Source organism: Myotis myotis, unplaced genomic scaffold (genome assembly GCF_014108235.1).
Source record: "Myotis myotis isolate mMyoMyo1 unplaced genomic scaffold, mMyoMyo1.p scaffold_m19_p_21, whole genome shotgun sequence".
Taxonomy (NCBI): domain Eukaryota; kingdom Metazoa; phylum Chordata; class Mammalia; order Chiroptera; family Vespertilionidae; genus Myotis; species Myotis myotis.
Window position 1 is genome coordinate 9797079 of NW_023416326.1, and position 14147 is coordinate 9811225.

General features: G+C 47.9%; 1 protein-coding gene across 4 annotated transcripts in view; it reads right to left on the reverse strand.

The window, feature by feature from the left end:
• The window catches only part of KCTD3 (potassium channel tetramerization domain containing 3), a 35099-nt gene extending 25293 nt beyond the window's left edge, over window positions 1-9806 (reverse strand). Inside the window, exons 1-7 of one of the 4 annotated variants that reach the window (XR_004975020.1) lie at window positions 9115-9430; window positions 5152-5205; window positions 4797-4842; window positions 3183-3256; window positions 1385-1443; window positions 1056-1136; window positions 23-163 (exon numbers count right to left, since the gene is read on the reverse strand). Coding sequence is in view for 3 of the 4 variants with exons in the window: in XM_036354769.1 (XP_036210662.1) it covers window positions 23-163; window positions 1056-1136; window positions 1385-1443; window positions 3183-3256; window positions 4797-4842; window positions 5152-5205; window positions 9115-9194 (535 nt within the window). In the remaining variant the exon portion in view is untranslated. Of the gene's footprint in view, window positions 1-22; window positions 164-1055; window positions 1137-1384; window positions 1444-3182; window positions 3257-4796; window positions 4843-5151; window positions 5206-9114; window positions 9431-9731 lie in introns of those variants that run through there. The other 3 variants (XM_036354771.1, XM_036354769.1, XM_036354770.1) reach the window with 3 other exon arrangements.
• Window positions 9807-14147: the final 4341 nt, after the last annotated feature.

A 14147-nucleotide genomic window follows, 5' to 3' on the forward strand; every position in this document is an offset into this window, starting at 1 on the left:
CTATTTGCGTCATCACGCTTACCTAGCCTGGCAGGCTCCTCGCCAGAGGCAGAGAGGACGGGTTGGGCACCACCGCCCCGAGCCTCACCTTCCACAGAGTTCAGTCCATTCCTAGAATCGGCCGAGGACCTAGTTGTGTTGTTTATTTTACGACTAGGAATACCTACGAAAGGAAGTAAGATAATTTATTTCTAAGTTCACCTGAAACAATTTAAAATTTTGCATTATACCAGACATAAAAACATGCAGTTCATTATAGTCAACATATATTTTCCAATACAGCAATGTACTGCAATCTAATTACCATTAAAAAAAAAATGAAAAAAAATAAAATAAAACTTTCAACAGACGGTATACAGAAATGAGATTAAGCTTTATCATATTACACTCCACTTCCACCAGCTCTAGGGCAGTGAAATCCATCACTAGTTCAGTCCACGCCAGTGTCTCCACCGCAGTGACTAGGCCTTGGGTCCCATGCACTACTTCAAGCTGCTCTGGAGCTGAACTGCCCCAGACGTTCGCCGTCTCCTTTCGGCAGGGGAGCGACTGGATGAACCCTGCTCAGAGGCCACGGGAAGGCAGAACTCTTCTGCCTGAAGTGGGTGGAGGTGACGTGCAGCACACCTGCCCGTCTTGCACCGGACACACCTGTGCAGACCTGGGCTCTCACAGGAGACCGACTGCCAGTGATCTGGCATCGGGTGGGCAGGAGGGCCCCGGCCCAGGCCGCCGGTGGCTGTTTATGGAAGTGAAGTTGTACAGAGCGGTCACGTCCCCTCCTCTCTGCAGTGTGCACGGCAGAGCTGAGTGGTGGCCACAGAGACCTTCTAGCTCACAAGCCTGCTGGTCGGTACCAACACACTCTGGCATGTACCTGCCTGAACGTGTGCTGACTTAACTTCTATCACAATTAAAGTTCTCACCATTCCTAGTAGGTTCATAGGTCAGAAAGAATCAAAGAATACGTTTCTTTCTCCCCATTCATACCGGAGTGTAACTATACCTGCTTCATGAGAACAAGCACTTAGAAGGACTGAGCACAGTGCAAGTACCTGGTGGGGGCAGGTAGCCGTGGAAGAGGACGCTGCCGCAGGACGAGCGCTCCAGCTCCTCGCACAGCAGGAGCCTTCTCACTGAAAACGCCAGACACACCTGTCAGATGCACGCACCCGAGAAGCAGCTCTCCGCTGCCACGCTCTCCAGCGAGAGGACACGGGGACAGGAGCGGGTGTAAGTTAAACCAGCTGCTAACATCTTCTTGCCATGAAAACCCACACTGACCTAGTCCATCCCAAACTAGGACCTGGCAGAGGACACATGGTATTGGGGCAGTTTTGTGCACAAAGGGTCAAACCGTAAGTAGGAACATCAGAACACATACCCAACGGCGTGATCCCGTAAAACTCAGCTTCGTGCCTGAGAACGTTAATACTCACTCCCCTACAAAGAAACAAAGGACATGAGTCCTCCAACAGTGCAACTCGGATTAGCATCAGAAGCAAAAGGAAAAGTCGTAGTGCTTAGTGTGAACAGACCCACAAGGCTTTAAAACTTCCTTTCTTCTAATTCCTTAACCATTTGAAAAAGTCTAAATAAAAAAAACTGCACACCAACAAAAACATTCTCTTACTTTAAAACCATTCACATACAGATGAAATGGGTGACTAACTGAGCAATCAGGGCTTTACAGGGTTAGTACCGTATCATTCCTCTATGGCATTAATGGACTCACTTTTTATGACCATCATTTCTATGCATATTTAACCTCCCTGATTATACTGTAAGCTCCCTAGGCAGGATCTATTTTGAATCTATTTTTGTGTATCTTGCACAACGCCTAGCACAGCACTTGTACATAACTATTATGCAATAAATACCCAGTGAATGAATAAAGTCAGATAAATGACCTCATCAGGAACAAAACAAAAAAAAACAAGCAAAATAGAAAGTAGGGGAAAGGCCAGCCTGATGAAGATGTCCCAGTACAGTCGTGTGGAAATAAAAAGCCAGGAATCTACAGGAAGGCAGTCGGTAATACAGATATTTAAACCAGTTCTGTCTCTCATGGGTTATCTGGCTGTGGAGTAGTCACAAGGACACCGACTAGCAGTAAGGTTAGGCTTCTTTAATCCATCAAGTGCTATGGGTCAAAATAATTTTACTTTTATAAAGAAATAAGTACTTAGTAATATTCTTCCCACTTCCATCCAACGCCAGGCCAAACATCAAACAAACAGACCCAACAATCTCTTGTATTCATTCCATAAATATTTACTGAGCAGCTACTGTGGGCACTGTCTTAACACTGGGAACACAGCAGAAGCCAACCAGACAGAGAGCAGTCCTTGCCTTCAAGGAGCTCATATTCTAGTGAACCTAAGCAAAGTTAGATAATATAAAGAAGCGGCTCAAGGATACAGCTGGGATTTCAAAGGCTGTGACTATAAAATGTTAATACATTCTTACTGAATGTTCATTAAGAATTTAGGAAATAAAAGAACAGTACAATACAAATGAAATCGTAGCTCCCTGGTAAGAATCCAGACCCTGGCAAGGTTAAAATAGTTCAAATGACCCTTCATTTATCCACCATCTCCCTCTCCCCCACGTACTGAACCTCTGAACTAACTACACATCAAATACAACTAGATCCTGGGATATATAGCGAGCAGTGCTCGCCTTTTTGGAATGTAAGTCTAATGGAAGACAGACTCCAGAGTAAGTGTAATGATTGCTATGACTACCTGTATTAGGTGGATACAGCAGAGACCAGGGAAGAAATCAGGATGAAAAGGTTGCAAGTGTTGAAGCAAGAGAAATTAAGCAGGGGTTTTAGATTAGAGAGAGCCTTAAGCAACAGTATAAAATACCGAAATCCTTAGCCACGAACCCAGTAACATATACCAGACATTTTCAGGAGAGTGGTAACCAGATCAGATTTGTATTTTTAGAAGAGAGTGTGGGAAATAAATGGTAGGGATGCAAGAATGAAGTGGGGGGAACTGGCCAGGAGGCTGCTAGCGCCGGCTGGAGGCAGGGATGGTGGAGGCCTCCACCTACGAGAGTTTAATTCAGAGAAAACTTTCAAACGAAATAGTACTGTAAGAACAAAACTTTACCTTCATAAAATATACCAAAAAAAATTCATCAATAAGATTGTAAAAGGATGCACTTCTTACCTTAAGTCTAATTCTTTTGTCCGAAGAAAATTTAAAATGGGTGCGAATGCTGCCGGGTCTCTATCAATAAATATCTGCAAATGATGGACTGTTTTAATAAACATCTGAAATGATGCTCCAAGTATAACTGCAACTTCTAACTTCAATGTCTGTAAGTCTCACTTAGGGAACAAAGACTGAATTACTGAACTACTGTATTTCCCTAGAATACATCTGAGGTTGCAGTGTCTGTCCTCCTCCAAAAAAGCTATTGCTAAATTGTTGCATTTTAATATGTAGGAAAATGGTATCTAATAAGTCAGTTCTCTCATTTACTTTGAGATTTTTGGTAAAATTAACACTGGAGGGAACATTTTTATCTGAAATATTCTAGAATTCAGTGAATACTTTGAAAATAGTATACATAAATAATACTTTCTTCTATTATTAATTACTGGTGACAGTGATGGTAACTTACTTAACTTGCGACTTACATGGGCATCACTGAAATGATGTACTTGAATTAAATACATAATTGATAACTTTTCACAGGAATATGTACCAACACTCTTCAATCAATTACAAAAGCTCTAACCATAAAACTGAACATCTTTTAAAGCTTATGTAAGTTAATGAGGGGAGTGGTAACAAAACTCTTTTTCCCATGGTCAATTATGCATATCAATGAATGAAGTTCTTCTACCTTCATACATTTTTGCTTTTCTTCTTATTAGAACCAATCAGAAGTTGAAGAAACACGACAGATTTGTGGAGATCTTATTATGGATGTCTTTCTTATAACCTCAAATAGGCAAGCCTGCTTTTGCTGCAAATATCACCAAAGCAGATGGACACCTGTACCACGCTGCTGCCTCCTAACAGAAAGCCCTTCTGCTTCCGGGAGGAGACATGTACTGTACATGCTGCTGTACCATCCAACTGCTTTTTTAATGCATAAACCGACTCCTTTTGTACTGAAACATAATAGTTCTTTACTTCCCTCATTCCACTGTTGCTGTACAAATTCATAAGGTTATTCTCCAAAATAAAAAATAGTAGGCCCTAACCGGTGTGGCTCAGTGGATAGAGCGTCGGCCTGCGGACTGAAGGGTCCCGGGTTCGATTCTGGTCAAGGGCATGTACCTTGGTTGCGGGCACATCCCAGTAGGGGGTGTGCAGGAGGCAGCTGATCAATGTTTCTAACTCTCTATCCCTCTCCCTTCCTCTCTTTAAAAAATCAATAAAAAAATATATTTAAAAAAATTAAAAAAAGTAGAACTTTCCTATTTACAATTTATACCATTCTAATTCAATATCAAAATATTGTAGTATTTACATTAATCTACTTACTGTTAAAATTTTAATTACTGATTAAAAGTACTCTGTTGACAATGCAAACTCATATCCTACAATCTCTCTAATCATGAACATTGAATTACTATATTTCGTATTTACTATTTAGAGTTCTATACAAATAGAAACACTCTAAGCATGACAAAAAAATAATAAACTTTAAGTAGATTATCTCACTTTCATTTAGTGGTTATTAAAATGTTAGCTTTCTAAGAGCCACTATATAATAAGGATCAAACATAAGCATTAATCTAATTTGGAAACACTGCACATTATACTTACAGCACCAGTTTCATCTCGAAGTGTTGAAATTCTCCCACTCAGCAAGCTAGAAGTCACAACAATAAGCTAGTTAGTTTTTAAAATCTGAGTATGAATAAATGTCCTAATTCTTTATCAAATGTTAATGATCAATTTAAATGAGCCATCGTATCTCCAAAGCAAAATAAAAACAAAAGTTATTTTGTCTTTTTTTTCTGCCGTTAAGAAGGAAACTTTATTCAAACAAAAAATGGAAAAAAATTGTATTTTAAAAGTTAAGAATTTTTGTTTGAGAAAAAAATATTAAAGAAAATTCTTACTATTTTGATAAATACTAAGTATATTAAGAACAGTAATGAAGAAAATTATGAAATACCTGGAAAAAAAGGAATCTGGAATCCACATAAGAGTCTGTTTTGAGGTACTAAATCTGCAATTGAAAGTTATCTGGTATTATAAATGAGCACACAATTTGAAATTTAGTATTAGTTAACTTGCTCTAATAAGCTGGCCAATGGTTTACACGTTCTTGCAAAGCTATAGCCAAAACAATTACATTCATCACTCCTAATATTTTAAAATTTCTGTCAATTCAGAGTTAAGATCATTCAAAGAGCTCTTCACAAAATCTAATAACTCACTGACATAATGCTTCCCTAAACACGACTCCCCAGCATGCCCATCTGCTGAAGAATCAACAGTCTAACTTCATCATAGCACTCAAAAATTACCTTCCGCTCTCTCCAACACAAATGTGTTCCCCTCTAATAGAGAGTACTTACTACCCCCAAAAGTCATGCCCACCACCATTTCGGTATTGGTTTTTATTTTAATTTATCCCAGCTCGACAGCCCTTGTCATGTCCAATAACCCAAGTACCATCCATCTTTTTTCTTTTCTTCTAAAAGCATTTTGTTTGGCTTTATTAGCTCCTGATACATCCATCTTTCTTAATACCCTTAAGGGTTTACCTTCTCTTTAATGGATTTTCCAAATAGTCTATCCTAGATTATCATTTTGAGCTCACAGTAACTCCATTGTACATTATTCTTTATTTGCAGTCTTAGGCTATTTACAATTGTCATATTCATTCATTTAACAAAATCGCTCAGTAAATACATCAGTTTTGAGGTTAACTGACATTTGACCAAGCGTGTTCATTGCCATCGATAGAGGGGACTTTACCCAAGCACAGGTGTAACGCCTGGGAGATCAGGAATGGATGTAAAGTTTCATGGCCAAGAAGGAATCTAGGGCTCATCCAGCCCCGCCCCTATTCCCTGAGTATTTTCACTGTAAAGCTCATCACAATGAACGACATAGCACCTTTTCACTCTCTGCCCACAGGATCCCGGGGACCCGGGCACACACAGACACCCCCACGACGCCCCCGCTGCCATTCTGCGTCACTTCCCAGCGTCACAGAACTGTGGAAGCCGCTCCTGTGCCCACGCGTCAGATTTAAGAAAGGAACCAAACGGTTTATTCAAGAGAACACGGCAAATTTTCCCACATTTTCTTAGCAGACTCTTAGGAAACAATGAGCAGCGGACTGCAGCTAGTCACAGGAAACTGACTTGGTCAAATAAATAAAAGCCAACCCAGTCAACAGCAAACTGAAGGGTCCACGGGTCCTCAGCACGAACAAGTCACTGTTTTGGAGGCCATCAAATTCATTCCACATTAGGGCCCCTGACCTTTCACATTCACTGCTGCTTACTCAACAAGATGCCTGCCAACCAGCTCGAATTCTGTGCTACTCACAAAATTCCACGGGTCTGCTTAAAGGCATATTAACAATTTCACTTACAATCAGCAGTCTGGGGTGGGTTCAGTAAGCCGGAATTTCTGGACCAAGGGATGGGACCCTCACATCACCCAAATGTTTTTTTCCAATCAAAAGTGAGGAGGGAGAAAAACCCACATAGCTCTAAAGCTGGTTCCAAATATGACTTCATGAGAACTGCGACACTTACATGTACACAACAAGCATACTTCTCTGCAACATACATGAAAGTGCTTCCCAAGCAGGGGGTGGCGTGCAATCCGGTCCCAACAGTATTAGAGACATGAGCATGTCCACATTCATACATGCCACTTGCCTCCTACTAAATTAACTTGGACGCAATCTAAAAATGACTTAATCTGCAACCTTACTATTGGCAATGCCAGTAGCCCTTGCATTTCCCGTTTATTACTTCACATTCCCTTAGGGATCCTGTGGGGTGGGCACTATTACAGCCACTTTACGTTTTAGGGACCCAAGCACTAAGATAATCTGCCCAGGGGTGCTGAGCCAGTTAAGATAAGAGGCAAGGCCTGGGAACTGGAACCCATCTGCACTCCAAAGCTCTCTGTCCATCCGCCCCCCCAGTGGCCGTCCCAGGAGGCCTCCAGTCCTACTCATTCCAATGGAATTCATCACAAACTGAGTCATACTGGGTTTCTTTCAATTTACTAGTTTTTTTGTTTTTTTAAATAATAACCATGCTAAATGAAATCTCATCTTCTTTCCCAATCACCCCCAAAGTTAATAATTTAAAAATCGCCCTGAACGGCTTGGCTCAGTGGATAGAGCATCAGCCTGCGGACTGATGGGTCCCGGGTTCAATTCCGGTCAAGGGCATGTATCTTGGTTGCGGGCACATCCCCAGTGCGGGGCGTGCAGGAGGCAGCTGATCGATGCTTCTCTCTCATCGATGGGTCTAACTCTCTATCCCTCTCCCTTCCTCTCTGTAAAAAATCAATAAAATATATTTTTTAAAAAATCAATCATTTCTATCATTTCATTGAGTATGTTTATTTTGGATCTCACATCTCTTGGAATTAAAAGATAAATCAGGCCTTCCCGGTGGCATGTGCTCGGAGTTGTGCTCCAGAGCCAATTCTGTCCCAGGCCCCAGCCTCCGCTTAGGGACAAGCACAGCGGGGGTTGTTTTACTGCGCATCCGCCCATGACTTCAGCGAGTGTGCTGATCCGTGTTTGCACAAGACACAGGCGCCTTCCAGACCCCTCCTCGCTCTGAAGGGCTGCAGGAGCCTGATTCCAAGTCGCTCAGGACAGTCCGAGCCCCGGAGGCTGGGGTGCTGCAGGGTCCCGTTCTCACCGGCTGAGTTTCCCACCTGCACATGTTACCGCTTTCAGCAGAGCGTCCATTTCTCACACGAGGGGGCAAATCTTTTCCTCGGGACTGGGATCTACACAGCGACAATACTGTTATAATTTCTTCACTACTGAACAGTGTTTTTGGAGGTGGGGGGCGGGGGGGGGAGCAGGGAACGAATGAAGAACTACTGTTGCTTGTGCTAAATTCTCTAGGGCACCGAGAAAAAACAATCAAGTGTTTAGCACTAAAACACTACATTTTGATCACTATGGTTTGCAGTTTCCATTTTGCATTTTAAAACACAGTATTTAAAGCCTTAGATATTGGAGCACAGCAAAACACACCACCTTCCCGAACCTCCACCCCGGCGGGCGCCCTCAGCAGGGCTGACTCACAAGCCAGGGTCAGTTCACTCCCAAAACTGGATGTTTTCCCCAACAAGAGGCAGAGGGGAGAGGCCGCCAGAGAGAGGGCAGAGCTGTGTCTCTGTTTTCCACCAGGGCGCCCCGCACCCCGCCCCACACAGGGCGCCAACAGGCACCGGCTCCCCAGGCCAGCTCTGCCAGCTCTGCCAAGGGAGGTTTCTGGACACACTGCCCACCAGGCACCCCACCCCCAGAGCCAAGCCCCAAGAGAAAGGGTAAGGACAGCCTCCCGCAGACCCGCCCGGCCTGCCCCAGGCGCGCCCCCAACAGCGGGGCCAGGGGCTCACTGCTCCCCAGCCCGCCACCCCCCTAACCCCCCCCACCCCCGGCGGCGGACACGGGGACCGGAGGGGGAGGCTGACCTCCTGCAGCAGCCAAGCCACAGGCCAGGCTCCAGAGCAGGGGGAGGCCGGTCCTTGGAAAGGGGCAGCGGGGGGGCAGGGCAGGGGTGGGCAGGGTGAGAGGGGGCAGAGGGGGGCTGGGGGATAGAGGGGGCAGAAGGGGACAGGAGGGGCAAAGGTAGAAGGAGGGCAGGGGAGAGAGAGGGGAGGGGCAGAGCGGAGCAGGGGGGACAGGGCAGGGGGGCAGGAAGGGACCGGGAGGGGGGCATTCCGGGGGCAGCAGCCCTGCGGCCCGGCCCTGGGTCGGGAGCCCGTCCAGTCCCCGGAGTCACCAGGTCCAGACCCGCCGCCGCTCCCGCCAGGAGGCCCCGCGGGCCCGCGCCCCACACTCGCCCGCGACCAGGGCTCCCGCCCCCGAGGCAGCCTCCCCGCCGGGCCCGCTCCCCCGCCGGGCGCCCCCGCCCACCTGGTGCCCCCGACGTTGAGCTGCACGATCTCGCCGCCGCCGGCCGCCGCGGGGACGCCGCCGCAGGGCCCGCCCGCCATGTCGGGCCGCTCCCTCCCCGCGCGGGGCCGCGGCGGCGGCTGCTGGGCCCCGGCCTCGCCCACCTTCCCTGGGCGCCGGCGGCCCGGCCTCCACGCCTCGCGGCCACTAGGCCGCCGGGCCGGCGGGGCCTCGTCGGGGCGCTGGGCTGCCGCCGCCACCGACGCCGCCGCCGCGGGAGGAGGGGTCGCCGCTGGGGACAAAATTCCTCCGCGCGCAGCAGCGCCGCCGCCGCCGCCGCCGCCGCCGCCACGAGGGTTGGAAGGAAAAGCCGGGGCGGAGCTTCGCGGGCCGCGGGGCAGCGCGAGCTGAATCCTCCTCCCGGGCGGACTCCAGGCTGCTCCTCCCCCCCCCTTCCCTCCCCCGGGCCACCCGGCCCCTTCCCGGCGGCAGGGACGCTGGGCAGCGCCGGGAGCCGGGGCCGCGCACCTGCACCGGGCGGTGCAAGGAGGACGCGTCCTAGCGACCGAGTCGGTGCCTGGATGCAGACAGCGCCCCTGCGCCGGGCACGGGGGGTTTTCCACCTGCACAGCGCTCACCTGGGCTCAGTCACCTGCCGCCTTCGGTCCGGTCCCCGAACGGGGTGCGCGGTCCCAGCGCCCGGGAGGGAGCAGGTCTAGGGCGCGGGCTCGGCTTTGGGGGAAGAGGAGCTGTACGTGCCCTGGGAGCGAGGCAGGGCCCAGGGCCGCCGCCTGGTGCACGATCCCGGGCGGGTTTAAGGGCAGCGTTTAAGGGCCCACACGTGCGAGTCCTCACGGGCGTGTCCAGGTTAAACTGGCGGGGAGGAGGGGGCTAGTTAGGAAGAGGATGGGACCAGGTGCCGCTCACAGCCGCCTCCCCACCCTCCGGGGCAGGCTTTTTATGTTAAGCAGGGAATTAAAAAGACAGAAGCCAACCCCAAGCCCGAGGCATTGCGGACAGAGAGCACAGTCCGTTTAACTTGGTTTTTAAAAAACGTAAGGAGGCTGCGGGAAGGCCCGGAATGCCCTCTCTCTGGGCAGACGCCCTGGGAGCCCTGGGAAGGAATGTGCCCTTGGCTCTGGTTGTGTGGGATGTTGAGATGGACCAGCGATGCTGGCTGACAGTGTGGCTCAAATCCTCTCTCTCTCGGGATTTTCCCATCTACTTGGTCAGCAGTTACCGGAAGAGGGGTATGGAAACATCTGTCTGTAATCATGGATTTGCCGTCTTCTTGCAGTTCTGTTTTTTAAACACTGGCGTTTTAGGATCAGCTCTCCGGGGCATCCTTGTGTTGGATGGTGACGCTGTCTTAATGATGTGGCTCCTTTATCATGACGAGATGATCTTCGCTTGTAGGCTCATCGCTGGAATCTCTGACTCAGTCTTCAGGTGGCCTTCCCCTTCTCTGTGCATCAAATCGTCCTTTCCTTATAAGGACGCCAGTCCCTGGAGTGTAGGGTCCACCCCACGTCCACGAAGATCTCATATCAAGATCCCCAACTTAATTACACCTGCCACACGTCTATTTCCAAATAAGGTCGCAGTCGCAGGCTGCAGGCATGAGGATTTGGACATACCTTTGGGGACTGCCATTCAACCCACTATCCGTCCCTATACAAACGTTCGCACGCAGATGTATAGCAGCTTCCTTTGTAATAGCGGAGAAGCAGACACAACCCGAGTGTTCACCACCAGGTGAATGAATAAACAAATGTGTTCCTTACAGTGGAACCCTTCTCAGCCATAAAAAGGAATGAATTACGTCTATGCACAAGAATCTGGATGAGTATCAAAGTAATTATGCTAAGTATAAGCAGCCAGACAAACAAACAACCACAAAAAAAAGTGTATAGTGTGGCCCAGCCGGCCTGGCTCAGTGGTTGAGCGTCCACCTACGAACCAGGAGGTCACAGTTCGATTCCTGGTCAGGGTACATGCTGGGTTTCGGCTCGTTCCCCAGTGAGGCGTGTACAGAAGGCAACCAATCAATGATTTTCTCTCATCATTGATGTTTCTATCTCTCTCCCTCTCCCTTCTGCTCTGAAATCAATAAAAATGTATTTTTTTTAAAAAGTATATAGTGTGCAATTCTCTTTATATAAAATTCTAGCAAATGTAACCTAGGCCTTAGTCACAGAAAGCAGATAGATGGGTGGTTTTCTGTAGGTGAAAGATGGCACAGTATGGAAGGGAGTTACGATGGGGCCCCAGGACACTTTCCAGGTGAGGGATATGTCCCTTGTTTGTTATCGTGGCTGTGGCGATGTTGTCAGGATGCATACGTATGCCCACACTTACCAAGTTGCACACTTTAAGCAAGAGCGGTGTATTTTAATTATGCCTTAATAAACTCAAAAGCCATGCATGCTGCCTCGTGCATCGGGCAATGCCCTAGTCACCTGTGGCGGGTCCTGAGCATAGACCAGCTGTCTCTCTCTCCTCGCTTATATCCTGGCTTTTTCTTTCCTCGGTGCCTGGGAAACTGATCGCTAGGGATTGCACCTGCTGTCTTCCAATTGGTGTCAGCCAGGGGGAGGCACCGGCAAGAGAGTGGGGACTCAGGGAGACAGGGCATTTACTGACCCTGTTTCTCACTGCTCCCTAAGTGCCTGTGTTCTTCAATGGCCACCCCAGTGATCCCCTCTTCCAGAGTCTAGTGCTGATTAGGCTCCTGCAGACCATCTTCCCCTAATGAAGGGATAGCTACTTTCTGGTGTTCCTGGCCCTCCTGTAGTTTACCATCCCTTGATGGACCCCTTAAGTCTTCCCTCACTTCTCCAAACAATGCCTTCCTTGAACTTCCTTCTGCTAATATCTCTTCTTCCTCACCTCCATGCCTCCTAAAGTAAAATAAGACATTCTCAGCAGGGATACTCATCATAATGATACTGTAACCTGCTAAGATGCCCCAGAAACACAGGGAGATCCACTTTGCATTATTAAGCAGAGCTATTATCAATTCTCCTTTCTTTCTCTTCTTTTTTTAAAAAAATATATTTTATTGATTTTTTAAAAAGAGGAAGGGAGAGGGACAGAGTTAGAAACATCGATCAGCGATCAGCTGCCACCTACACACCTTCTACTGGGGATGGGCCCCCAATCAAGATGCATGCCCTTGACCAGAATCAAACCTGGGACCCTTCAGTCCGCAGGCTAATGCTCTATCCACTGAGCCAATCCAGTTAGGGCTCTTTTCTTATTTCTAGACCAGTCATTGGTAAAATCTGGCCCCCAGGCCAAATCTGGCCCTCTGCCTTTGTAAAGTTTTATGGGAACAAAAAGTTGTTTGGGGCTGCTTTTTGCATGACAATGACAGAGGTGAGTGGTCAGGATGGAGACCTCCTGAGCCTGAAATATTTGCTTACCTGGACTGTTCTAGAAAACGTTTGTCAGCTAGGCCATGGCCAGTGCCTATGGATGCTTAATATTGCAGACCCATTAAGGTAAGTTTCCAAAGAACAGAGCTATTATGGCCTTTAGGCAAACAACTGGCAGAAGCTTTGAAATTAAAATTATTTAACACTTTCAATCACATTCTTAGGCAGGACTTTCTCCCCACCTTGTCACTGTTAGATCCCTCCAGAGCAAGGACAATGGGCCAGGTACAGAGACTCACCAGGGCAGAAAGCTCCGCATGCCTACCAAGGGCAACACTGGAACCTCGCCCCAGGGCAACCTATCTTCCCCTCGCATATCCCTGGCCCCCTGACCTTTTCCTCCCTAAGGATAGCATCCATGCCTCAGTTGTATTTCAGCTCCAGACCCAGAAAAGCAGCAACAACAAACAAGTGGGGGGCGCTGTGGCTGCCTTGGGACCAGCTGCATTGACTAATGACCCCTGCCCTGGAACCGGCCAATCAGTGGAGACCAGGACCCTGAAAGAGCACACCTGGAAAGCTGACGAATAATCTACTGAGACACTGAGACTTCCACCTGCAGGAGAGAGAACTACACTCCTGACAAAGGAGCGTGTGTTAATTATGCCTGCCTCCCTCCCAGGAGCACACCCACGCCATTCCCTTCTCCTTCCCTTCCCCAACACGCACCTATCATATCCCTTAACTGCTAAGGCAGCGGTTCTCAACCTGTGGGTCGCGACCCCTTTGGGGGTTGACCGACCCTTTCACAGGGGTCGCCTAAGACCATCGGAAAACACATCTATAATTACATATTGTTTTGTGATGAATCACTATGCTTTCGTTATGTTCAATTTGTAACAATGAAACTGGGGGTCACCACAACATGAGGAACTGTATTAAAGGGTTGCGGCATTAGGAAGGTTGAGAACCACTGCTCTAAGGGACCCCAGGAGACTTACAACCAGGGGAGCAGTGGGCAGCGGCAGCTCATCTTGGGTTCAGGACCCCCTGAACCTGACTCCAAGGCCCCCTTTCCTCCCTGTAGCCCTTGCCTTTGGGTAGCCCCATCTCCCACCCCCTCTTCCTTAAATAAACTCCCTGTTCTGTCATCACCATCTGAGATGGCTGTTTAGCCTATCGCGCACCACTGACTTAGTCTTTCGTTCACCACAGGCAGAAGGGAAGTAATATGCCACCTCGTTCTCTCCCCTGGTCCAGAGGCAGCTCCCAGGGTTGGGCTGGCTGTCTTCCTATTGGCCTGCCATGTGGTGCAACCTTAAATGAGACACGAGAACATGGGTCAGTTATTGAAATAGGGTAGACTGGGGCATCTCACCAAGTTGAAACCTTCAGTGCCACCAGATGTAAACATGTGGTTCCTATTCATACAGAACTGGGTGCCAACAGTGCTATACGGTACAGGGACAATGAAAACTTAAGGCTACTTTGGCTGACAGCAATACCATTTCTGTTCTGGAACGGTTTCTCTGATGATGATATTGATTAATCTATGCGGGTAGAGTACTTTGAAATATCTTCTATAATTAATGAGTAAAAGCCTCTCATGACCATTAGTCAATATATATTGGATTTTCATTAAAGGCTAATACATGCTGATATAAAAGTGCTTTGAAA